Here is a 25,734-nt window from a genome sequence, read left to right on the forward strand (position 1 = left end):
TCTATAGATCTTGGAGTGGGTTAGAAATGCATCTCTCTTAAGGTTCATCTGTATTCACTCACTCTCCTTTTCACTTCCATTTCTTTACTCCTCATTGCATTTGACTTATATCCTCACATCACCACCATGGACAGCTTATTAAAGAACAAGAAGAAAGACACAAGTGAACACTGGGGAATGAATGAGTTTAATTAGATTGGAACAAGGGTTTCATGTGGATTAAAGACTAAGAATTACTAAGAGAACTATGGATTGAACTCCGAGGAACACCCAGGAGGCTGCACAGAATCAGAAGTGAAGGAGGATAATATGGTGTGACTGAGCCAGGAGAATAAAGGGTGTCAAGCAGAAGATAGCTTCCAACAGTGCCAAATGCTACCGATAGGCAAAGTCAAGACTGAAAATTGTCCATTGCATTGGTAACGGAGTCTTAGTAATCTCAGCTAGATCAGAGCTGGTGGTGATGTGAGGCTATAAGTCAAATGCAATGAGGAGTAAAGAAATGGAAGTGAAGAGGAGAGTTGAGTGAATACAGATGAACCTTAAGAGCGATGCACTGGGTTATGAAGAGAAGACAGGAAGGGTGATAGGAAGGGCCTGGAAGACGCTGCAGAAGACAAGTGGAAGTACAGAGGTGAAGAGGCCATTTCTGCTCGTGCCATTGACCAGAGCAGAAAACACGGGAGAACAAAGATAATCCAGAAAACAGGTATTGAACTCCTCTTTAGACAGTCTCCACCTGAGGTCCCGTGGACTCTTCTTTTGTAGATCAATGGTCTCCAAAGTGGAGTTGTGCATCTTAAGACTTTAGAGATCGTTGTTCGTTGACTGGGATACCCTGCAGTTTACATGCGTGTGTTGCATGTGGCTAATTGTATGACAATTAGAATATAACACTTTGGAATAAGGTTAGAATGACAATAAAAATGTATTTACGACTTAGAAACACAGAGGTTATCTTGCAGTGTATCACCAAAAGAGGGACAAACATAAAAAAGATTCCAAATTTGCTCACATTGTATTGAAACATTTTCTTCGCTTGGATTATAGGAAGCTATGCTCAGTTTATTTTCCTTTTCCTATCTATTTCCCAAGAGGTTCGTCTTCTTGCAGATTTCTTAACATGGGCATGCCCAAGGGCTTTTCCAAAGACCTCTCCTTTCCTCTATTTTCACTCATTCCCTAGATCTCTTCAAATTTTCTGACTGAAAATGTCACTCCATATGACTCCAAAATTTGTATTTTTAGCATGAACTTTTCCCCCTAAACTCAAATCTTAGGTATTCAACCACGTATTCAACATCTCCACTTTAATCATCCCACAAATATATATATTTAAAATATATTTTTATTGATCTCAGAGAGGAAGGGAGAAAGAGAGAGAGATAGAAACATCAATGATGAGAGGGAATCATTGATCAGCTGCCTCCTGTATGCCCCCTACTGGGGATCAAGCCCGCAACCCGGGCATGTGCCCTGACTGGGAATCAAACCCTGACCTCCTGGTTCATAGGTCAACACTCAACCACTGAGCCATGCCAGCTGGGTCCACAAATATATTTTTTTAACTTATTACATGCCAGGCACTAGGTTTAGCATTTGTGATACGTTACAAAGCAAAAATCTCTGCTCTTTTGAACCCTATATTCCAGTAGAAGGAGGCTGAAAATGGATAATATGCATAACAGCTAAGTAAAATACATATGCACAATGTTCAAAAGTAAAAAATGTTAAGTAGTGAATAAGACTATAGCAAGTGGCTTGTGGGTGCTGGGGTAGGACAGGCGGCATCGGGTTGCAATTTTAAATTGAGAAGGTGACATCTGAGTAAAGATTAGGAAGAAGTGACAGAGTGAGTCACAGAGGTAGTCAGGGCAAAAGTCAAGCAGGTCCGAAGAAATCGAAAATAGTCTGAATTGTGCTCTGGTTGAGCAACTAGGACGAGTGGGGACTCTTATTCTCTGCCTCCCTTCCTTCTTTTTCTTCAGTAGCACTCCTCACCACCTGACATACTATGTGTATATATCTGCATTATTTTCATGTCTGCTTACTTATTCCTCCAGAATGTGAGCTCTGTGTTGACAGAGATTTTAGTAGTTTTAATTCACTATTATATTTCCAGGTGCTAAAAAAATAGCCTGTATATAGTAGAAGTACAATAAATATTTGTTGAGTGAACATGTATGCATTTTTTTGTTAAAATAGCAAAAACTTGGGTATTACTGTAGTCACAAGCCATTGAGGCCTAAGACAAGTAAATTGCATATTTTTATAATATGAATGTATCATAAAGTTTAGAAGGCTAAAAGCAAAATAACAAATATGTAAACATTATTAGGGAGTATTTCTGGATACCATGACTTGGATTGAATTTTTAATTATTTTTTGTATTTTTTTAAATCCTCACCTGAGAATATGCTTTTATTGATTTGAGAAAGAAGTGAAAGGGAGAGAGGGAAAGAGGGAGGGAGGAAGGGGAGAGAGAGAGAGAGAGAGAGAGAGAGAGAGAGAGAGAGAGAGAGAGAGAGAGAGAAACACTGATGTGAAAAAAATCAATTGGTTGCCTTCAGTCGGTGCCTGCAGCAGGGATTGAACCTGAAACCTGGGTATGTGCCCTGACTGGGAATCGAACTTGCAACCTTTTGGTGTACGGGACAATACTCCAACCAACTGAGCCACCCAGCCAGAACTTATAGTTTGTATTTTTTCTATAATAAACATACAATTATATGTTAAAACTACATTTGTGCATTTGAACTTTTTTTGAAACAGAGAGTGGGTAAGTGCATCATTAAAGCTTTGAGTTGGAATCGTTATCATTGTGGTTCAGTAAAATAAAATTGTGGTATACCTCCACGAGCTGCAATTTAATGAACCTGGAGCCTCATTTCGAGGACCAAAGAAGTTTGGGCAACATGGAGCTCAATAACGCTGTTTTGTTTCATTAAATGTCCTCCCGGCCTGTGTGGCAACAGACGTGACTTGTCCCTGACAGATGATAAAAGGCCGCAGACATCATTAGTGTCCATCACATGACTCCTGACACCTACGGGAGAGGCCTCTGTTTGCTCATGATCAGAAGTAAAATCTTTCCAGATTGATCTGAAATTACTTCTTTAGTGTTCAGATCTAGCCATGAAGCCAAGCGTGCCTTTCTATTTCAACCTTAAAAACCTTCTTGTGAGGTTTTTAAATCATGTCAGCTCTGCTTTTCAAAATGTTTCTAGGGGGTCACCATGTTCCCAGAAGAGGGCTCATGGGATAGTTTATTAGAATTTCAAAAAAAGTGCCACCTCTTGATCTGCTCATTACTAGGAACAACCTGATGCCAGGCCATTTATGATTATGAAAACATGAAAAAGCTACAGGTTGTACAGGCTACTCCATACAGTTAGACTTGAAGGCTTCTGCTGTTAAACGCTTCTAAATATTAAATGGTTTCTTTACTTTCTTGACTTGTGTATGGTAGCACAGCAAACTCATAGGAATTAGTATCAGTAGTACATTCTGGGTTTTCTAGCCTTGCATTTTTTAAAGTTTTGTAATAAAATTACGTATATTAAAAAACACAAATGGATTGCTGAAATTTAAGAGACTTTCGAATGTGTTTAATCTCACTTTATAAATATGAAGACGGAAGAAGAATCCTCTGAATGTCATGTTGTCCTAGTGTGTACAGGTTGGGCACACCAATGAAGACCTGCCTTGTCACATTCCATACAACAGCAGCAGAAGCAACCTGTGACAAGCAGACGGATAGCTGAACACTAAAATGGACGATAAACTAGAATGAAATTAGATATTGAAATATATTTCTTTCAGGCGTCCCATGAAATTTCAGATTTACACAAATGATTGCATTGAAAGAAGTCAGGGGAAAAATGCCGGGCTAAGATGGGTGTCCGTAAAAACAGAACTTTCCACACGCTATAGCCTTTATAGTCACCATTTCCTTGGTTGGTCCAAATATTTACAGTTCATTGTTATGACTGCCAAAACTGGCAACTACAGGATTGTTGTCTCAATTAGGACAGTAAACAGACTGTCTCTTTTTTCTTTAATGAAAAAAACCTAAAATGTAATACTTCACAGTTTAACATGTTTATTCATTCCAACGAGCTAAAAAATAATGGTGTGACATCTGTTCGAGAGGCACTGGTACCTCAAATTTTGGCTGCCTCCCCACCAAATTGGTTGTTGTTTTTTAAAAATAAAGAATAGAGGGAGGTGCTGTCATCAAAAAATCTTCTGGCATTTCAAGTATCTTATTTTTCTAGAAATAAGGATCTCAAGTCTGTTGCTGGTGATAAAAAAAAAAAAATAACAAGAAGGAAAATGCAGAATACAGCAGCAGTTCCATGTTTTTTACATGAAATGACTGACTCACTATGGGTATTTCCACACTGCTAGAGTTATTTAAGTGACTCCCCCTGTTCCCTCTATATTTACCTGTGTAAGCTAAACCCTGTACAAATTAGTAAGAACGTTTATGTAGGTACTGAGCGCATCTGTTACAGTTGTTTGTTTGTTTGTTTGTTTACTGTGCGTTGTACTGAATCCAGGTATGGTGTCAATGGAACAAACTCTAGCAAACAGCATTCTACAGAGGCGCGTGGGAGCCAGTCAGATAGAAGAAGGCAGTGCTGCTAAGGGCAAATGAAGGGTAGAAATCTCCCCAGAGAAGCCTCAAGATAAGTGTCAACTAATGGTTGGTAAAAAGAAAACAAACTTATTTTAGATAGTCTCTGGCTTGACAACCTTCTATTATGAAAGAAAAAAAAAAACACATTAAAATTTAAAATTTCCATGTATAGAAGTTTACTTTTGAAGTTTATTTATCTAAAGCATAATTTGCACTACTGAATTATCATTAACTATATATTTTAGAATCTGGAAAATATAGTGCTTTCGCATTCATATAAATATAAACATCATAATGGAAATTTAGCTTTACTTTCATTAGGAATGAAGATGCATACTAAGTTATATTGAAAACATCTGAGTACGGTTTTTAACAATACTGAGATAAAAACAGCGTATTTGGTTTCCTAGAAAAGAGCAATTTGTCTTTTCCACAGTAAATGCAATGCTGGTTTCTTGATATTAAAGAGAACCAGGATGAAACATATATACGACCCAATTCAACCAATGACCATAAATGCTAAGTGTTAAGAGTTGATGAATATTGTGATTTTTAAGTTTTATTTATTAGGTGCAAATAAGTTTGATCATCCAATACATACAAAAACTGTGCCAGACTCTGAGAGGACTATAAAATATTAACTGAAATTTTAACATGCATTTACTAAATACGTGTAGATCATTATATTATTGAAATTATAAAAACGAATAAGAACATATGATCAGTATTTTACAATCATTGGTTGGGATGGGAGTACTCCTTCCATCTTTATGAAATATTGAAAAGATAGGAAATCTTCAAGTGTTTTGCCACCTTAAGACAATAACAAACCCCGTGCTGCTACTACTAGTAAGATAGGCTTTTTGTTCATTTGTTTTAAAAGAAATTCTAGATGAGGTAATCTTTTTACAATATTTCTTCTCAAATGCATTTTATAGTCTTTATTTTATATCCAAGCTTCATTCACGTAGGCGATCCGTTAAGTCTGCTGCATTAGTTGCAATTTATTCTGCAGAATATGTGAACAGATTCTAACATTCTGAAAAGTCATTATAATTTTTCTGTTTCTGTCTTCCGAGTTACTCTGAGGAGTCGATTATTGGAGGGGAAAAACCCCGTGCTTAAAGTTAGTATCTGGTGCCAGTCGCAGATTTATGCCAAACACCAATTACTACTCAAACGTGTGGTCCCCTGGAACTGCAGGCTGACTCCCACCTCTTCAGAGACTGAAACCAGACTACGATCTGGGATTTCTCTGCAGAGGACTGGCTGCTTCCCAGTTAACGTGAGTATGAAATATTTGCACTTCACAAAAACAGTATTATGTAAGCATACTAGTATGTTGTCTCACTTCACCTGCTCTTTATTAAAATCAGAGTTTAGCCTTCGGGACGTACGGTTGTCTGGGGCTATCATAAGTCAATCAGTCATACAAATGGACTAGCCACAGGTCCAGGGTATCAGAAAACGAGGTAATGAAACTTTATTATTACCTAGTGGGGTGTTTTGTGTGTTTTTTTCCCCACGATAATATTCAAACATTTCCAAGAGTATAATCATCTATTTTATATACTATGAATTCTGTTATATGTCACTTGGATTGGTATTTAATAAACAATTACTACATATCTTCTCATTTAAATTATCACCGAAATTAGCAATAACTTTAGTAAGACTGTTTTTAAGGCCATATGGGAGGGGAAATAACTAAATGAAAACTGTTCACGTAAATGGAGTAGGAGTGGGGAAAAAAGTATTTCTTGACATGTGGCCTGTCACTTGGGAAAGTAAAAGGCCCATCATATCCAAAATGCCAGCTTGGATATTCCCTTGCCACCCACTCCACAGACAGACATACCACATGGCACTAAATGCTGTAACCTTTCCTAAAAAATGCCATTTGGATTGGTCTGCTGTGGTGAGTGTATAAGAACTCTTGGTCTCTCTTGAGTTTGTGATTTCAAGGGGAAGAATCCAGTAAATAACACTGTCTGAATTTTGCCCTCAGATGTTTGGCATAAATGATTTGTGAGAATATTGGAAATTTTGGCTGTTTTCACACTGATGAATAATTATGCAACTCAAAAACATTCTGCAGAACATAATGCTATAGTCACATCCACTATTTGCAAAAATCTCAAAAAAATATGTAGGGTATTTATGAAAGCTTTCTTCCCTTGGCAAGTATGAAAACAATCTTAACATTTTATTTATTCTTCATAAATAGAATGCATATACTATAAAACATTTTGTGCACATGTTTCAAACTATTCCTTTTCTATAAATCTTTATATAACAGTAAACACATATTCTTCCATTTTCTAACCTTTATGTATTCATGTGTTCTAAAAATATGAAGAAATTCCATTATCAGTAAAAATATTGAATATATTTGTCATTATAGTGTAACAAATGCAAAATACTTGAAAAAATTATATAAACAAAAAACTGTATATGCCAGTAATGAGACATATATTTCCTACTTGTTTTTCATAAAAGAGTTCTAACTGGTTATCTGTCAAGAGAAAAAAAATGTAATTTTGAAAAATACTTTGTATCGTTCAGCTTTAAAAGATAACCATAACCCACGAAAATTACTCTGAATAGGTAGGACTTCTCCTACTACCGTTATGTGAAAAAGACTGCACAATCATGTGACAGATTGCCGCATAAACCCCTAACAAGAGAAGCAAACTGATACCGCAAGCAGCCAGAACAACATAATTAAAATAGAATTCCAAGTTTATATTAATAGTCTCATAAGTTAATTAAATTCAAGATCAACTGAACTTTCTGTTTACACCAGCTTAGACGGCCTAGGAGGAAAGGAACTCTATTTTAGAGACATATGTGGCTCGTTGCGCTTCTGTCATCCAGGTGCCATTTCTGAGGGAGCACATGTGCACTGAACAGTTGGCAAAGAAGGAAAAAGATTACTGAAGCTGTCTGTGCAGAGAGTCTCTCTAATGATACAAAATATGTCTGGATAGGAAGCAAGACTTCTTTGTAAAATGACAAATTTCCCATGACTTTTCATTCCTTCTTCGGCTCTGGATGTGATTTGAGTATGTTTCTGTAAATAAGGATATATGCTTTGGCTTCTGATATATGCATGGAACAAAAATAGGTTTAGTAATCTGCAAGTGATGGAGTTATCCACGTAGACTGGTAAAACATCTGAAGGATTTGGGATCTGTTTCCCATTTTATCTAAATGCACCATGAACAGGTTTCCTGTGTAAGTAGAAGGATTTATGAAAGTATTCGGTAGCATACATTACACTACATTGCTAGGTTAAGGTTCTTTTCTTGATATACTACGCAACTATTTAAAAAAAAATATTTCTCCGAAATGAAAATACTAGCAGGAAGAACTCAAGATGATGTAGTCTCAGTATTCAGAAAGCATTGCTCCCAAAAGGTCCTTTTATAAAATGTTTTCTTATGATGCATTGATTGCTGCTGAGCTAATTTTCATCAGGTTCCGGATGAGGGTCAACATCTGTGGACAGTCTGAGATAAAAGAAAGCATAGAAAGCCAGGAGGAGAGCCAACAGAGCTGCGAGGACAAGGCCAACTTCCTGAGGAAGAAAGAGAAAGGAGACTTGAAATTGATAAAATGAGGTTGGTTAAGGTCATCAGTTTCATCAGATAAAATAACCACATAATTCCAGTCTCGAATGAACATTTTGAAACTAATCATCACTTTCATTTGAACACTTTTGCCATTAAGAAGCATATTTTGACAATATCCATTTCAATGGCAAGTACATCAGTGGGTGCGTCATTCTATATTATTTTTATTTAATTTGTTTGTGTTTCACTAATAGTAAAATTAACATTTTACTTTTAAATAGATTTTCATAGTTTGGATATCAAAATGTTGGGGACAAGAAATGTTGTTTGTGCCTACAAAGTTTATCTGTTCTCTATTTGGTTATGTTTAATTTTATTTCTTGTTTCAATAAATGTATTATTAGTTATAGCACTGAGTCACAGATCTTTAAAAAAAAAAAGATCATTTCTTTTCTAATGGGAAAAAACCACTGTAACAGTATCTAGATTATGCCTCTTTAAGATCTTTATTAAATACTAGAGGCCCGGTGCACAAATGGTGGGGTCCCTCGGCCTGGCCTGTGCTCTCTCGCAATCTGGGACCTCTCTGGTTTCAGCCAAATCCCCGCAGGCCTGGCCAAGGGAACCCATTGGTGCATGAATCCGTGCACCAGGCCTCTAGTACGCATATAAGATCTTTGGTTAATCTCTTCCCGCCCTTCCCCTTCACCCCTATCCTCTGAGATTCATCAGTCTGTTCCATGTTTCCATGCCTGTGCATTAAGCATCTGCCCCTGGTGGTCAGTGCGTGTCATAGCTACCAGTCAAATGGTCGAATGGTCTCTTAGGTTTTTATATATATACTAGAGGCCCGATGCATAAAATTAGTGCAAGGGGCTCGGCCCTCGCAGCTCTGACTGCCCCAGCTGCCTCGGCCCTCGCAGCCCCAGCTGCCTCGGCCCTCGCAGCCCCAGCTGCCTCGTGGCCCCGCAGCCCAGCCCACTGGTTGTCCCAGAAGGTCATCTGGAAGGTCGTTCTGTCGTCGAGTCTAATTACTATATTAGCTCTTTATTATATAGGACTAGAGCCTAGTGCACGAGATTTGTGCACTTGTAGGGGGGGTCCCTTAGCTGGCCTGTGCCCTCTCACAGTCCAGGAGCCCTCAGGGGCAGTCGGACATCCTTAGTGCTGCTGAGGAGGCGGGAGAGGCTCCTGCCACCACCACTGTGCTCGCCAGCTGTGAGCCCGGCTCAGGGCTTCTGGCTGAGTGGCACTCCCCCTGTGGGAGTGCACTGACCAATAAGGGCAGCTCCTGCATTGAGCGTCTGCCACATGGTGGTCAGTGTATGTCATAGTGACCGGTCGTTCCACCATTCGGTTGATTTGCATATTAGCCTTTTATTATATAGGATACATTATTTTGTTGAACCTCTAATTTTTATTCTAAATTCTATAGCTTATATAATGTGGTAGGACAAAACTGAACACTCGGCTCATGAAGCATGATACAGTATAATTTATCACAACTGTGAAGAATAGCCCTGGATTTTTCCTTGGTGATTGAATGTGGGTCATATTAATCAATTGTGTTGAAATAATAGTAAAAAAATTTATTACATATCAATGGCAATATTCATACTCTTTCTCAAAAAGTCTATAAAATTTTAAAATATATACACACCATCAAGGAATTTTCTCAACAGTAACAGATCACTTGGCTAAATACAAAAAAGAGCAAATAGTGCCAGCTCAGTATCCTAAAGGGCCTACCATTGCCTTCTAATTTCCACTCATTTCTCACACCCCTTCCTGGCATTAGTTTACGAAGCAGTAATTTATTTGCACTCACATGAGTGCACTTTACATTTTATTAGAATGCAAAAGCAATAATTCAACATATGCCAACTAATAAACGTTAAAAACACTAAAATGAGTATGTTGCTGGTGAAAGGGGGGTCATGAGAAAAGCATTTCGGGAACCACACATAGGCGGGCGGGTAAGGTGCAATGTCAAGATTTACTGGAGCAAAAACAAGCTGTGCCCAGGTGTCGGTGTTTCACCCACATCTCTGTTCTGTGGAGGTCCCACCTCTGGGGTCTCAGACCCGCACCTGTGCTCCCCAAGCCCAGGAGGGCCAGGGCCCACTAACGCCGAATTCTCTCGGTCTCATTTCTCCATCTGCTCACCCCCCACCAGTGCTGCACTGGGGCCACACTTGGGCCTCAGCGTGGGCCACGTGAGTACTAGAGAGAGAGAGCAAGCACATGAACAAATGAAGGCACATGTGTTATTTCCAAGGGCCTTTGTTAAGCTTTGCTTATATTACATTGCTTTTGGGAGAGAGCAGGCTTTCTTTCAAACTCACCAATCTCTTTCCTAATCCTTCCCAGGTTTATGCTGGGCCCTCCCCTAACCAATCCTTCTTCAGGATCTTCTGGGTTTCCTGTCCCTTATCCAATCAGATCCTCTTCTGAGCTTTCCCAGGTTAGACTCTGCTCTTTATGTGGCTATTTTGGCTACCACTGTGCATGCCTCAGAGTTTTGGCTCCTCATCTGTTCCCGCTGCACACGTGCTTCCTCCCCTGTGCCATCTTGGTTTCTACTGCCCATGTGCCTAGAATTTCCCAGGCGGGAACTGATCATCCCCCAGGGAGACTGGAAAGCCAGTCCCTCCCCCGCTACCCACTGGGGTACGGGTGGATGTGCAGGAAGAGTATAGGGGAGGGGAGGTGTTAGTCCCCTTGGCAGAAATTCAGCAATGGTATCTGAAGCTATAACTTCCAGACTTACTCAGGCTTAGGCATGGCCAATTTTGTTCTGTTTTCTTTCATTCATATCTAACTAGCTGCCTCTGCTAACAAACATGGTTTATAATCAACATTTAATGTTTACCTGATTGTTGAACTTATAAATTGACACCTTATACAGATTAACTTCATAATTACATTTACTTAGATTTCCAAACTATAAGAATAAATACTAATAAAAGCCATGGGGTTGGAAGACTCAGTGTCAACTATTTTTCTACGATTTGATTTCTTTGCTCTGATATATAACGTCAAATGAAAGCGAATTTTTCTTTGCTACAGTTTGGAACGTTTTGGCATCTCCAAAGGGCATGGTAGCATCAGACAGGTTTCATTTATTTTCTTACAGCCACAGCTGTGCTCCCAGACCCATCTGGTTACACAGCGACCAATTCTAAAAGGATGTATAAACAAGTGGCACACATCTGCAAAGCTATCTGTTCCCTAGAGTGGACAACAAAACTATCCATCAGCAGTGATGACCATTCACACGTATTTAATGCAAGAATAACTTTTGTGCTCTTGATTGGAGGCCATGATTCTCATCTCATTGATAATCGCCTCTAATTGGTGCTTTTCAACCTCATCTTGTCCTTTCTAATAACTCTATATCAACTTACTGTACATTTTCATAATATCCAGAGGCATGGAAAAAGGTCTTAAGGGTAAGAAGCAGAGAACATTCATAGGATACAAGGTCAGAGGACCCATTAATTCAATTAAGTCTATTCAATATATGGTGTGGGAAGTGGGGCTTAAAAAGTATTGGATGGGGAAAGTATAGCAAATAATTTTTTTCATAATGTCCTATTCTGTTAAGAAGATGCATAATATAGGAACTGCATGTTTAGAGGGTTAAAACACGGTAAAGTTAGAAAATACTTCTTTCAGGATGCTGGTGACACTAACTATAACTTAGAAACCTGTATGCACTTATGGCTCTACCCCCCTGGCAAGTTTTAGTTTTAAATCAGAAATAACAAAAAAGAAAAAAATAATAAAACGTTTCCAGCTGGCTCATTTGAAGGGGTTGTTAGAAGGATCTGGTTGATACTTGAATATTTTTGTTTACATAAAAGAGAAGTTTTTGATACTAAATTTTTTATTTTTATTCTTTCATTATGATTACTAGTAGCCCGGTGCACAAATTCGTGCACACTGAAAGGAAATTAACTAGAAGAAATATTTTAATACCATTATTCGCCCTTTATAATAGAAGTGTCAACTAAATTCATGATCGACAATAACTGATGGAAACACACGCGTGCAATTGGTGCCAGCAAAAGCTTTATATGTATCGCGCATGTGCGAGTCAACTTAGCCTTTTATAGATATAGACTAGAGACCCAGTGCATGAAAAATCCATGCACTGCAGGGGTCCCTCAGCCAAGCCTGCCCCCTCACAGTCCGCGAGCCCTCAGGGGCTGGAGGTTACCCGGTGATCAGGGGAAGGCGATGCCCCATCACACCTCTGCTGCTGCCACTGCCGGCAGTGCAAGCCTCAGCAGGCCCTGGTTACCTGAGCCTCGGGAGGCACTGTGCAGCCGGGCAGCTGGCATCCGAGGCTTGCCTGCGCCTCGGGCCGGCCCTGGGCAGCTGGGGGGCTGAGGGGACTGAGGGACTCCGGAGGCGACACGCCTGCTGCCCCGGTGGGGTTGAGGGGACTGGGTGCCGCCATCTTGTGGCTGTGGGAGCCGCCATCTTTGAAGGTGGGGCAGTCAATTAGCATAGTCCCTCCTTATTGGCTGTGGGTGCTGCCATCTTTGAGGGCGGGACAGTCAATTAGCATATCCCCTCCTTATTGGCTGTGGGTGCTGCCATCTTTGAGGGCGGGGCAGTCAATTAGCATATCCCCTCCTTATTGGCTATGGGCGCCGTCATCTTTGCGATGGTGTGAGGGTCAATTAGCATATTCCCTCTTTATTAGATAGGATACCTTTCAACTAAACATTTAAATAAACTAATTATTTATTTAACAAATTCAGCTTATCTTTTTTCTTTTAAATACTAGGAAACATAGGTATTTACATTCTATAAATATTTTTAGTGATTTTGTAATTTTTGAAATATAATCTTTTAATTGAACAGTAGCCAAATAGCACATTATTACTGTGCAGATATATTTTAGGTGGTACTCATTGCATTAGTGGGTCATATACTAGGGCATTTTGTTTACATTGATAAGATACAGGAAATAAAAATAGCTTCTCAATAGAAATTAATCCTAGATTCTGACTGCCATATCACATCTTATTCTAAATCATGACTGTTTCCTCAAAACATTTTCTATTTCTAAACATACACTTACAGAAAGTTCTAGAGCCTCTGAAGTGAAGGACCCTATTGTAAAATTCTTTATATTTCCAGTTCATGATTTCTCAATAAATACTGATGACTTTACATGGTACTAAAATCTGGAAATGATTTTTTGTATACATTCCTGTAAGATAATCATGTCTTAATAATCTTTCTACAGGTTCTACAACATCATGGTACTTATAGTAATTTTTAAGTTAATAACAAAGAATTAAGATTTATACAATTTATATGTAAAGTATATTAAAATTACGTAATGCTTTGGAAACTTTACAACAGTAGTAATACTATTACATAACACTATTTCCACAGCACAACTGAGAACATTTGGTGATCTATAATGTAGTCACACAATGCAGACTTAGTTGAAATAGGGGATCATTAGGCCAGTGACAAACATCCAAGGAAAATCTTATTTATACAAACCAGTAATAACTAACACAAATAATACTTTTTCAATCTGCTAACAATTCATAAATGACTTCTATGTGCTAGGTTCAATGTTAAGTATTTTCCTTTAAAATTAAACTCTCCTAACAACACCATGAAGTAAATAGCATAATCTCCACTTACAAATGTGCCAGCTTGAATTCAGCTGGACCATGGTAAGAGCAAGAGGCAAGAGGGATCTGGTCCTGGGCCTCTTTATTTTGTGTTCACAGTTGTCATTTCTGTGATTTTTCTATGCCATGCAACTATTCATAGTTTCTGTAGATTTAAATTATTTTAAGACCATAACGATAATTCATTTTAAAGAATAAGTCGTGAAGTGGTAAACTATTGTAAAATTATGGCCATCCTGTATCAACCAGATAAGAGTCAAACATGTTTGATGTTCATTAGTCCCTAGTTGCTTCTCTGACATTATCAATATGGATAAAATGACTCACTGGGGAAATTAATAGCATTAAATAGCAACTGCTAAAAGAAACTTTGTTATTTAAAATCCTATGCTAAAATGACAATGTAATCAAACTTTGACAGGGCAAACTAATTGGTATGCCAGATTTGAAATGTAAAACACCTCCACGGTTCTGATTCTAAAAAGTTTCATATTATTTAATGAGCTCTTTACATAAATTTGCAAGCAAAGTAAACAATGTTTAAAGTTAAGGCTTTTCTCCCATACGCTCATAAACCAAAATGATATGCTAGCTTATTTTTAAAAAGTTTTGTTCTGATGTCAGAAACTCTTATGCACATACTTCAAATTCTAAATGAAATCTAAGAAAAAAATTTTCTCATAAATAGATAAACAAATTCCACATTGCTTTTTAAAAAGACAGATAATTGCACTATAAGGTAGACTCATCTCACACTGGGAACATAGTTATTTCCTTAAATTAAAACAACAAAAATTATAAGAGCAGCCCAGCCTGGTGGCTCAGTTGGTTGGAGCATCCTCCCATACAATAAAAACATTGCAGGTTCATTCCCAGTCAGGGCACATACGTAGGTTTCAGGTTTGATCCCCATTGGGGGTGCATACAGGAGGCAACAGATCAATGTTTCTCTCTCACATGATGTTTCTCTCTCTCTCTCTCTCTCTCTCTTTTCCCCTCTCTCTAAAATCAGTAAACATATACTTGGGTGAGGACTAAAAAGAATTATAAGAGCAAATACAAAGGAGGCTGTGTATGAGAAAGTGGCATATAAATGTAGATAAATGGCTGCAGTATTTCTCAAATTTTACGTTACAGTTGTTCATTGTATTGTGCCACATGTGGAGTGAGCTGCCCCAATATTTTCTAAAAACATAAACACAACATTGTGAAAGGTCAAAGTACATGTCATAGTACCTTGGTGAAAAATGACTTTTGTAATGTTCTCATTACAAAAGACAACCATCCGGTAAACTAATTGTAAAAGAAAAAACTAAGCACTACTTTTAGAAAGGTTATGTTATGGAAATAATTTTTAAAATGAATGAAATTTCATATGAAATTAGAAGAAAACTTCTAAAGATTAATCATCTCTCTTTTACACAAAAAGGCAATCTACTTTTTTATTTTCATTAAAAACTGACACAGCACTAACTGAGGAGACTGTATTATAAAAACATATCGCATCATACAGCAATGCTTGATCAAAATCAGCAATCAGGAGTAAAAAGAAGCAGTGTTTCATCATAATAGCAAATTCTGGAAGACAACCAAATATATCATCTGGCAGTTCAACAGCTGTTAAAGCTTGGTAGTAATACCTTGGCATTTGCTATAAGCTATAACTTTGAAAAATTGATTTTTCATCTGCCAGATAAAACCCAAAATCTCCTTTTAACATTTTAACATTTAAATAAAATATATGTACTAGTGATTCTAATTTGACACACTTGACAGTAAAGCCACCAAATTAATTTTTCTATTAGTAGTTTAATTTGAGTATAAATACTTGGCAAAGAATTGACATGGGTAATAATGGAAATGTAATTTTGTTGAATTTCATTGTGCTAGCACAATGGATTAATATCTTCTAATATCACTCTCAGTTGCTTTTTTGAGAGAACAAGTTTGGGAACATGATTAGAATTCCATCACAGAGAGTAGTGACAACAATAACAATTCAAAGAGTAAATTTACATATATTAATGATCTAAGAATATATCATTACAACTAAAATTTAAACAACTCAAATGAAATTTACTGAAAATGAGAATTTTTTTATTTAGGCCACATAAATCACTGAAATGTGTATTTAGTAGTTGGAAAAATAAATTGCAACTTTAAGTATAACTGGTTCTTGCAAGTGACACTGTTTTATTTTAAGACTGGTAAAATCTCAGGATAAGAAGGATGTTTCCCATTAAGTAAATTCTTTATAAAAACCTTCGATTCTGGCATTCGACTTAGATTTTGAAATGTCATAAAACATTTAGAACTCAACATTTATGCAATCCAGTGTTAGAAAATAAAGTGGCATGAATAGATCACATTTTAAAGTAATCAAATATAGGTACCTTAATGCCTATTGCTGTTTTCTTTGCTTCTGCTTTTAATTTGGTTGCTCGTAAAATAGGTTTGGTTTTTTTATAATCCTGTTTACCTAGAAAGAAATAATTTCAGACAATGAGTTATGCTTATATATACTTCAAGTTTAACAGCTATCTGAAATGTCAAAGAATGTTTAAATAGAGTAAAATTGGGACACAGTTGCAAAGTAGTTCCTAGTTATGGAAACCATAAACTTGTCTCCCTAAGATCAACTTTTCCTCCTCCTTTACTTTTTCAGGAAGAAGATTTGACAGGCATCTTTGATTTGCTAAGCAGTGATTATACGAAAAGACAAAAACTTCTTTTAGAGAATAAGATGTTTAAAGCACAGAGAGTAAACCTGGTAGAAACATTTGGAAACAAATGTGTAAATAAATGAGTGTACATAAGGTCCCATTAATAGGTAAAGCTAGCTTTGTCTTCATAATTGAAGAATAACATTCATTATAAATTTATTTTATAATCTTATTATGGATGTTTTAAGTATTTAAGTAATTAACTTGAGAAATATTGTCAAGGTTTTCCAAGTAAGAAACTCAAAAAGATAAAATAACTTTTAGTCACTGAATCTTTTAGAGAACAGAACATATGTATTTAACTTTGGGTTCTTTTAATAGAAGACAGAATAAATATGGCCAGATAAAAGATATGGGATAGCTACATTTAGATATTAGTTTCAATTTTCTCTACCACATTTCACAGCCAAAAATGAAAACTTAGTGCCACCAAATATCTCTTTTGTGTACCATCGCATGACCCCACTGAGTAATAAAAGCTATTCGTCTGTAAAGAAAATAGATTTAACAACAATAACAACAAAAGCACTGACTAGAATAATATGTATTTTTGTTAACCACACTCTTAACTAAGAACTTGGTCAAATGAGTCTCAAACATAATAGTATGTTATTCTGAGTGGGACTTAACATTTGACCACATAATCCCTTCAGCTATTTTATATTCTGTTATTCGGCCTTGTTGTTTCCATCTTACTCTCTTCCCTTTCAGTGATCAGTTCTTTCCAAAAATCACCTTTTTTTTTTCTTTAATTTCCACTTCTTCCACAGACTAAAATAAATTTGAAAGCAGTTGATCTAAACTAAAATACATCATGAGCATGCAATGCATGATATATTTCTTAATGTATCTGTGTGAGCGAGTAGAGGGAATGAGCAAAAAAAAAAAGAAAAGAAAAAAACTCATGGATACTAGTATGGACAACAGCATGGTGACTGCAGGGGAAGGGGGTTGGGGAGAGATGGAGGGGGGCACAGGGGAGATAAGTGGTGATGGATGGAGACTTGACTTGGGGCGATGAACACGCAACACAGTGTAGAGATGATGTGTTGTGGAACTGTGCACCTGAAACCTGCATAACTCTGCTAACTAGTGTCTTCCCAATAAATTCAATAAAAAGGAAAAAAATAAACATGTAACTAAATAACATTTTTAAAAATCAGAAATGGCAGAGAGGAGTCAAATGGATGGGAGCGCTGAAGAAATGGTCTAGTTGTGTCCATTAGACACATAAACGTGTTTGTTTGGCTGGAGGTCTGTTTTTCAAAAAGAGTAATATTCACTGACTAATATTCACTCTGATTTCACATCTCAATGGTCAAACTATTCATGCCATCATTCCTGCTGAGACATGAAGCTTTCCAGAACAATGAAAATGGTGACATATCAACTGCCTCGGACACTCACGGTTACAAAGCAAGTTTCTAATGAGAATCTTCAAACAAGTTTAACAGATTATAGATTTGAGGTTAAGCAGGCATTCGTGTTCTATCTCATATGTGCCCTATAATAATCTCTAGGTGCAAGGGGGGAAAATAAGCAAATGAAAAAAGATTATCTTATATTAACCGGCACACTTTTCATACACATATGCAATATTCTGGGTGGTGTGTCTGCCACAAAACAAATTCAAATATACCTCAAAGAGTAAATGTTAAAGTGAGAATTTATCCCTCTACTTCACATCCCATATAACCATTGGTTAAATGTGTTCTATTCCGATTCAAATCCTATAATCTCAGGGAATAATATTGCAGATGTACATTACATTTAACATGAACATTTGAAACTGTATTATAAGTAGATGATTTTTAAAATTATTGTACATCTGGCACTGCTCCACATAGTGAATCTGTCATTAATTCAGTATTCTCCTTGCTGACTATGATATCCAAAAGTATATACTGTAACACATGGTTTCAGTCTGCTCAGTGAAAACATTTACAGCAGCCATCTATTAAGTTATTTATAACTAAAACCAGATCTTTCCATTATATCCAAAGAGGTTTTCAACATGTTATTTTTGTTATGGCTTCAAGAAGGAAACCACCTGGCCCATGTGGCTCAGTTGGTTGGAGCGTCGTCCTGTGCACAGAAAGGTCATGGGTTCAATGCCTGGTTTGGGCACATATGGGAGGCAACTGATCAATGTTCCAATGTTTCTCTCTCACACCAATGTCTGTCTGTCTGTCTGTCTGTCTGTCTCTCTCTCTCTCTGCCTCTCCCTCTTCCTTCCTCTCTTTCTAAAATCAATAAAAATATATCCTCATGAGGATTAAAAAAATAAAGGATGCCATATGTTCACGATTGTAAAAAAATATATAAAATATAGAAGGCCCTACCTTCTTCTAAGTACTTACATTTAGAAAATATACACTTACACAATCTAGATTTTAGATATAGATGGTTTCTTGGCTACATTGTGTCTGATTTTGGTTATATTAATAATGCAATAACCAAAGTAGCTACTTAGCGATTGTTCATTACATTTTATCTGAGGGAAAACCTAGATAATCCAAGTCTATGAAGCCAATCGGGGGCAACTCTGTAAATCACATCACCCTAGGATTTTTTCTTGCTGCTATTCATCTTCTTTTGTTGGTGTTAGTGTTTGTTTATTTAATTACTTTTATGGTCTAACTCTGTAAAGTTTATATTCTTTGTCATATACAGGCACTTAGCTTAATTTTCATCTGACGGACCGACAGTTTTCATAAATGCCTCGAACAGTAAGTCTTCTGGCTTCACTGAGGGGCTGTGTGTGTGGGGGGGGGGTGGGGAGGGGTATATATATTTTCCTGGATCTGACAGGAGTTTATAGATCTACCTTAGCCTTCACTTCCCGAGAGCTTCTTCAAGATCATCAAGAGAGGAGATTATAGCCCTTTCTGTCTTTCTTGGACGTGGTATAGCTGTGCATAGCCTTCTGACTTTCTATGATTCCCAGGAACGTATGTCAAAGATTTTTAAAGACTCTACGGACATCTTGTTGCCCAGTTTTGTTTTGTTTTAGGTTCTTTAGGTCAGCCACATACTAGCCCCAACTAGTAATGCTGACTCAGGTAGTTGTAATGTTAAATACCGCACACTCATTGTTTTGGTCAAATGACATGGGGAAAGGGCTTTTCACAAAGACTGAGCTCTAACTCATCTCAAAAAAAGACATGTTCTGAGAGTGTGCTTCTCCGTGGGCTGCCAGGCCGGTCAGACAGAGACAGTCCTCGGAGGATTGCTGCGTTCTCCAGTGCCTACAGGATGTGGTTTTTCACAACCACTATAGTTGCAAGACGAAGGAGAGGAAAATGGAATTACAACAAGTTAAACGAAACAAAGCCCAGTATTCTTACTGAAATTCAGCTGTTTTTCTTGAATAAACATTCTATGGATTGCTGTAAGACTTTTGTTAATTTCCAAATATCTGAAAAAAGTTGTTTATAAGAATTTGTTGCCACTGTTCGTTTTGCTTTTATAAAGCACAACGTTCAGAAATAAAGATTTGGATTACTCACTAAAGGCAAAAGGCTCATCAAACCAAGATACTTAATAGAGACAAGAAGATCTAGAATGAATATTGGAGGAGACGGGTCATAAATTACAACTACGATGACCAACCAGAGAACTGATGATAACTTGAACCTGCATTTATTTGCTTGCTCCTAGAGTGTAATGCCCATTTCCCCACACAACCAATTACTCTGTAAAATCAGCATTTTCAAATTTTAAAAAATATTTCTTCTTCTTCCTTTAGGCTGGGTCACAATGGAAAAAAGGAAGAAAGGAAGGAAGGAAGGAAGGAAAGAAGGGAGGGAGGGAGGGAGGGAGGACGGGTATCACTCAGTATCATTCAAGATCCTGGCCTTACAGAACAGCAGTTGGTTAGGGAACACCTGGGTAATTGTTGAGGCTCTTCTTAGATCCTCTTCGGGTTTATCCTATATAATAAAAGGCTAATATGCAAATCGACCAAACAGTGGAAGGACCAGTCGCTATGACACGCAATGACCACCAGGGTGCAAACACTCAACGCAGGAGCTGCCCCCTGGTGGTCAGTGCGCTCCCACAGGGGGAGCACTGCTCAGCCAGAATCCAGTCTGACAGCTAGTGAGTGCAGCAGTGGTGGCACAGCAGTGCTGAGGATGTCCCACTGCAGGCTTAGGCCCGCTCCCCCTAAGCCAAAAGGGCGCAGGCCGGGCTGAGGAACACCCGCTACCCTGAGTGCACAAATGTCGTGCACTGGGCCTCTAGTTTTCATGATAAAAGAAAGACAAAAATCCAAATTGAAATAGCATGAAAATGGGAGGGAAAAGAGGAGAGAGAGATGAAAAGATTAACTGATTATTGACTGATTCCAGGAGTTAAGCATAGGAGTTTAGTTGCGATTGACATGAATTCAAGTCTTAACTGACTATGCAGAACTTTCTCTTTCCATCACCAGTTTCTATTTCTTGCTTCACTCTGGAATCATGGCTATATCCAGCTCTGGCTCACACCCCTTTAAAACTAAGACCAAAGTGTAATGGATACTTTTCCTTGGAATCATTTTAATTATTCTTATACCCAAAACGATTATCAAGTTTCTTCCAATTACAGAAGACTAAGATAATGTGTCTAGTTCCCACTGGAACCAACTTTAACAAATCAAAGTAGTTTGTCTCTAATTGTTCCTGTTAAACATAGATTGAAAAGATATACTTGAAAACTCATCGTCCATAAGCAAGAGAATTTTCAGCTTCAAGTCCTAAACAGGGAGTATGAGTATCAACTAAAAGCAAAATCATAACTAAAAAGAAAACACTGATGCATAAGAATATTCAAATTATGCTTGGATTTTTTATAGCAAAGATGATACTACCCATGTTCATATTTTTTATTTATATATACTTGGCAGACAATCTATGTAGTATCTGCTTTTCAAGCAATATTTTAACATGCCATTTTCAGTAATAATTTCTAATAAGTATTGTCTGTGTTAAAAGTCCTTTCTTATTCAGTATAATTAATATATTTAACTTTAGCATAGGCACTGTTTCTATAAAGAACCACAAGTAGCTATAAAAACATACAGTTAATAAAGATCATATATAAGTTGGTACCTTAATATTATCATTTACTATTTGTACGTTACATTTAGAAAAGGATAGAATAATTTATATGCTCTATTTGATACAAAGTAAAAACCTATGTTTATGTCATTATTTGATATTTAATGCAATACTCACTTACACCTATGCCACTGCTTAATGAAAAAATAGATTACTTAATTGCTTTTTGTATTTGCTTTCCAATTCCTTAGCTTTGCCCACATATAAGGCTGCATCTTTGCCCCTGGTTGGTATGGCTACCTAAGTTCATTATCATGGGAGCATCTGGTTGTTGTTCTATAAATGTTCACCTTTCAGAAGACCAGTTTTTTCTTTCTCGTCAGTGGACTTTATGCTAACCACACTCATTATCATCCTGTGGCTGCAGTGTTCTTCCTCTGCCTTAGCTGCTTTAAAAATTAATGCACCGTTATTTTCTGAATACTACATAAGCTGCTTATGAGGACATTATGCTATCAAGCAAGCACATGCAGAAAAGCTCCCTAAACTGTTATTCTTTCAATGAAAATACAGCTGGTTCTGCTTCAAAGGCACATCTTTTCACCTGCAAATGGACTTGCTCCTACACTTATTCCTCAATTCATTGTCTTTTATTTGTGCCTGGAAATCTTTAATTGCCTTTAATTAGAAAAAAGTAAACTCGGTGCCTTAATCTTGCGAATACATTCAATCATCATTCTGTTTGGGATGAATACCAAGTTCTATTCACTGCCTGATCGCTATAACAAAGATATATAATTTATTGTCCATTTATATAGACCACACCAATTAAGATACAATAGAAAAGCAGAGATGAGTCAAAATATTTGAAAAAAAATTGCAGTCTAAATTTAATGGCTCACAGAAATTACTGGAAGATGAGTTATTTACAGCATGCCATAAATATTGAAAAAAAATAAAATTTGGTAATCAACAGTAAAAACTTTTATATTTCCTTCAACGTTTTTAGAATAGTTTCTCATCAACTGCTCCAAATCCCTACCCCTTCCTAAAAAAGCAAAACACTATTTGGCATCTTATTTTTCTCATGTTACCAAAATTACTTATGAAAGGGCAGAATAATTTGGCATATAAAGTAATTTCTCAACTGCCATATGAACACAATTTTAGTTACTACATTAAAAACTACAAATAGCCTGGCCGGTGTGGCTCAGTGGTTGAGTATCAACCTATGAACCAGAATGTTACAGTTCAATTCCCGGTCAGGGCACATGGCTGAGTTGTAGGCTCGATCCCCAGTAGGGGGCGTGCAGGAGGCAGCCTACCAATAATTCTCTCTCATCATTGATGTTTCTATCTCGCTCTACCTTTCCCTTCCTCTCTAAAATCAATAAAATTATATTTAAATAAATAAATAAATAAATAAATAAATAAATAAATAAATACTACAAATAACTGTAGAAAACTCATTTCAAAAGCAAGGGTCAATAGTCTTTCTTATGGAGTCCCATAGCAAACTCAGTAGCTATGTCAATAAACAAAGGGTCTGCTTTTTGATAGCTACAAGATAAATAAAATCATAAATGGCATGGTCACAGGCAAAAAATAATGAAAATGTTAGTCAAGTTGATAAAAAGAAAATAATAAAACCAGAAACACAATAAAAAATTCATAGTATACTTTTATTGTCAGCAAGACATACAAAATGATGCCACATAGTCACTTAAAAAAAGGGGGGGGTGGTTATCTATAGAAGTAAAACTTGCAAAAAGTATTTTTCTCAAAATTATTTAGAAATACCTGGACAGATGAGAGGAAGCTGGTAAATTAACCCTTACAAATAAAAATCTCATGCAGACTTTTTACTATTATGTTATAGAGGCAACTCAAATTAATAATTTTTCAATGCTTGGTCAGAACAGCTTAATATTAGTCATGCATTGCAAAGGATACACCATCACTTAATACCACATTAAGTACTAAGAAACAAGTACTATGCTTTAGTTCGCTACAAAGGTAAAGCAACAAGTTGCTCATAAGATATAAATTACTTTCCAAAATAATCACATTAAAAATGCTAACCAAGCAACAACTTATTATGCACACAGGGAAATGTAACTTAAGTAGAAGATGGTATAAAATATATCAACGTTTACTTTGCACTTAGTCAAAAAATTTTCACATTGCAACCTCTTGTTTATCCTTCAGTTATTTAGAAGGTTTTTTATTAACTTTTTTTAATTTAAAAAAAAAAGTGGAATAGGAAGAAATGTGAAAGAGAGTGGGGGTTAAGTAAAGAGAAGTTACCTTTTTTGCTTCTGACTACGAGTTTATCACAATGTTCAGAGTTGTGGTTGTAGTATATTGATTCTTTAAAATTGGGGTTCTTGGTTTGTAACTAGTCTGTAAGTAATTTTTTATAAATACTCCACGCATCCCTGAAAAGAATGGGTAGAAAATCCTACCTCGAGTATAGTCTAAAGCAGATAAGCTTATCTTCCTATGCTGAGGAGTGGCAGTCCACCATTTTACTAAGGTAAACGTTTAATGGAGAATTTGGAGGTTATCAAATTATTACCATTAATAAACAAGAGAATTACAAGTTGTTACATGGATAAAAAAGATTTAATAGATGATAATATTAAAAATACTGCCTATATAAAAGCATCTAGCCTTAAGAATAAACATATTTTTTGCTTTTATTAAACTAATAAAAACTATAAAAGCTTTGAAAAAATTATAGTTACACAAAATGTATTTCTCCATTGGTAGGCAGGACTGCACATTTTTGCTCCTTAAAAACTCTATACAGTCTTTTATTAACCATATTCTGTATGTTATATGTATTAGGGGAAAGTTATTTTCTTAATACAACATATAATTGCTTTTTTTCTTTATCTTAATTTGCAGAAATGTATCAAAGGGAAATTTACTGCTTACCAATTTGCTTTCTGTACTGATCAACAGGAAGTTTTATAGTGGAGGCATCTTTTCTACCCATCTTTGATCTCCAAAATGCCTTCTGCAAAGAAAAAAATAAATTAGGATGAAATCCTAAAAAAATCAAAAGCACTGTCCACAAACTTCAGGAATAATTTATTCCACAGAATTCATTTTAAAGCAATGGGTAAAAGTGCCTTTGACTCATTCCCATTAGATATTAGTAAAGAACACAAAATTATTTCAAATACATTATCAAGGATACAATTGCTGATAATTAAATTTTCCAATCATTTGTTCTTGGTAACACTCGTTTTATCAAGAACTATCAATGCTCAATTAAACCACACAGAGAGGGCACTGTCTGTGAATGTGAAAATAAGGTAGTACGGTATTTATTCACATGGTTTGAAGCTGTAGGCATGCTCTGGACAGTGTGATTCTTTCCAATTACCTACTATGCTACACAACAAGGCTAAAGTTTGAATCCCAGGTACTTCAAATTTTGTTTTATAAAACATGACAAAGGTAACAAAAGTACATGAATTTGAACTCTAGTTCTGCCTCTCTTCAGTAAACAGTTTAAACGACTACCGTTTACTAATATTCTTATCCTTACTACATTATAAGCCCTGTTTGATTCAATCTACCACACATCTTTCAAATCCTATTATTTTTATTGAGTTTAAATATTGTGGCAGAGACAAGCTACTCACCAAAATCCATATTCTCCTTTTCTTCCTGGCACAGAGTTAACTGTACTTCCTAACCTCAGTTCAAACACGTAACTGAGTTGTTGTTAGCAGAGTATGAACGGAAGTGATGTGTCACTTGCAGACGTGAGCGTTAAAGAGCTCCCTCACTGAGTCCTGAGTTTTCCGTCCCCATCTAATTAACTGGAATGGAAATGATCCCCAGACAAACCCTAAGGGTACATTTACAGGAACACAGAACCTGGGTCAGCCTGGGCTGGAGGGCAGTTCTAACTTGCTTACCATCATAGTGCTCTACTGAAAACGGAATGAACTTCTATTATGGTTGAGCACATTACGTACATTGGTGGGATCTTATTACAGACCTAAGAGTTCCCGGGTGGCCTGTAGGTTGTTCTGCTGCTTCTAGTAAGGATGCTACTAGATAAAGATG

General features: G+C 36.8%; 1 protein-coding gene across 5 annotated transcripts in view; it reads right to left on the reverse strand.

Annotated features, from left to right (window-relative positions):
• Nucleotides 1-25,734, reverse strand: part of TRIQK (triple QxxK/R motif containing) — a 116,158-nt gene that overhangs the window by 72,039 nt on the left and 18,385 nt on the right. For 4 of the 5 annotated variants that reach the window (XM_079796227.1, XM_079796228.1, XM_079796226.1 and 1 more), the window contains 2 exons: nucleotides 24,589-24,670; nucleotides 16,277-16,362 (listed from right to left, as the gene is read on the reverse strand). In XM_079796227.1, coding sequence (XP_079652353.1) covers nucleotides 16,277-16,362; nucleotides 24,589-24,649 — 147 coding nt within the window. In that variant the 5' untranslated portion in view covers nucleotides 24,650-24,670. Of the gene's footprint in view, nucleotides 1-4,897; nucleotides 8,223-16,276; nucleotides 16,363-24,588; nucleotides 24,671-25,734 lie in introns of those variants that run through there. The other variant, XM_079796230.1, reaches the window with a different exon arrangement.

The sequence above is a fragment of the Cnephaeus nilssonii genome (assembly GCF_951640355.1).
Source record: "Cnephaeus nilssonii genome assembly, chromosome: 18".
Taxonomy (NCBI): domain Eukaryota; kingdom Metazoa; phylum Chordata; class Mammalia; order Chiroptera; family Vespertilionidae; genus Cnephaeus; species Cnephaeus nilssonii.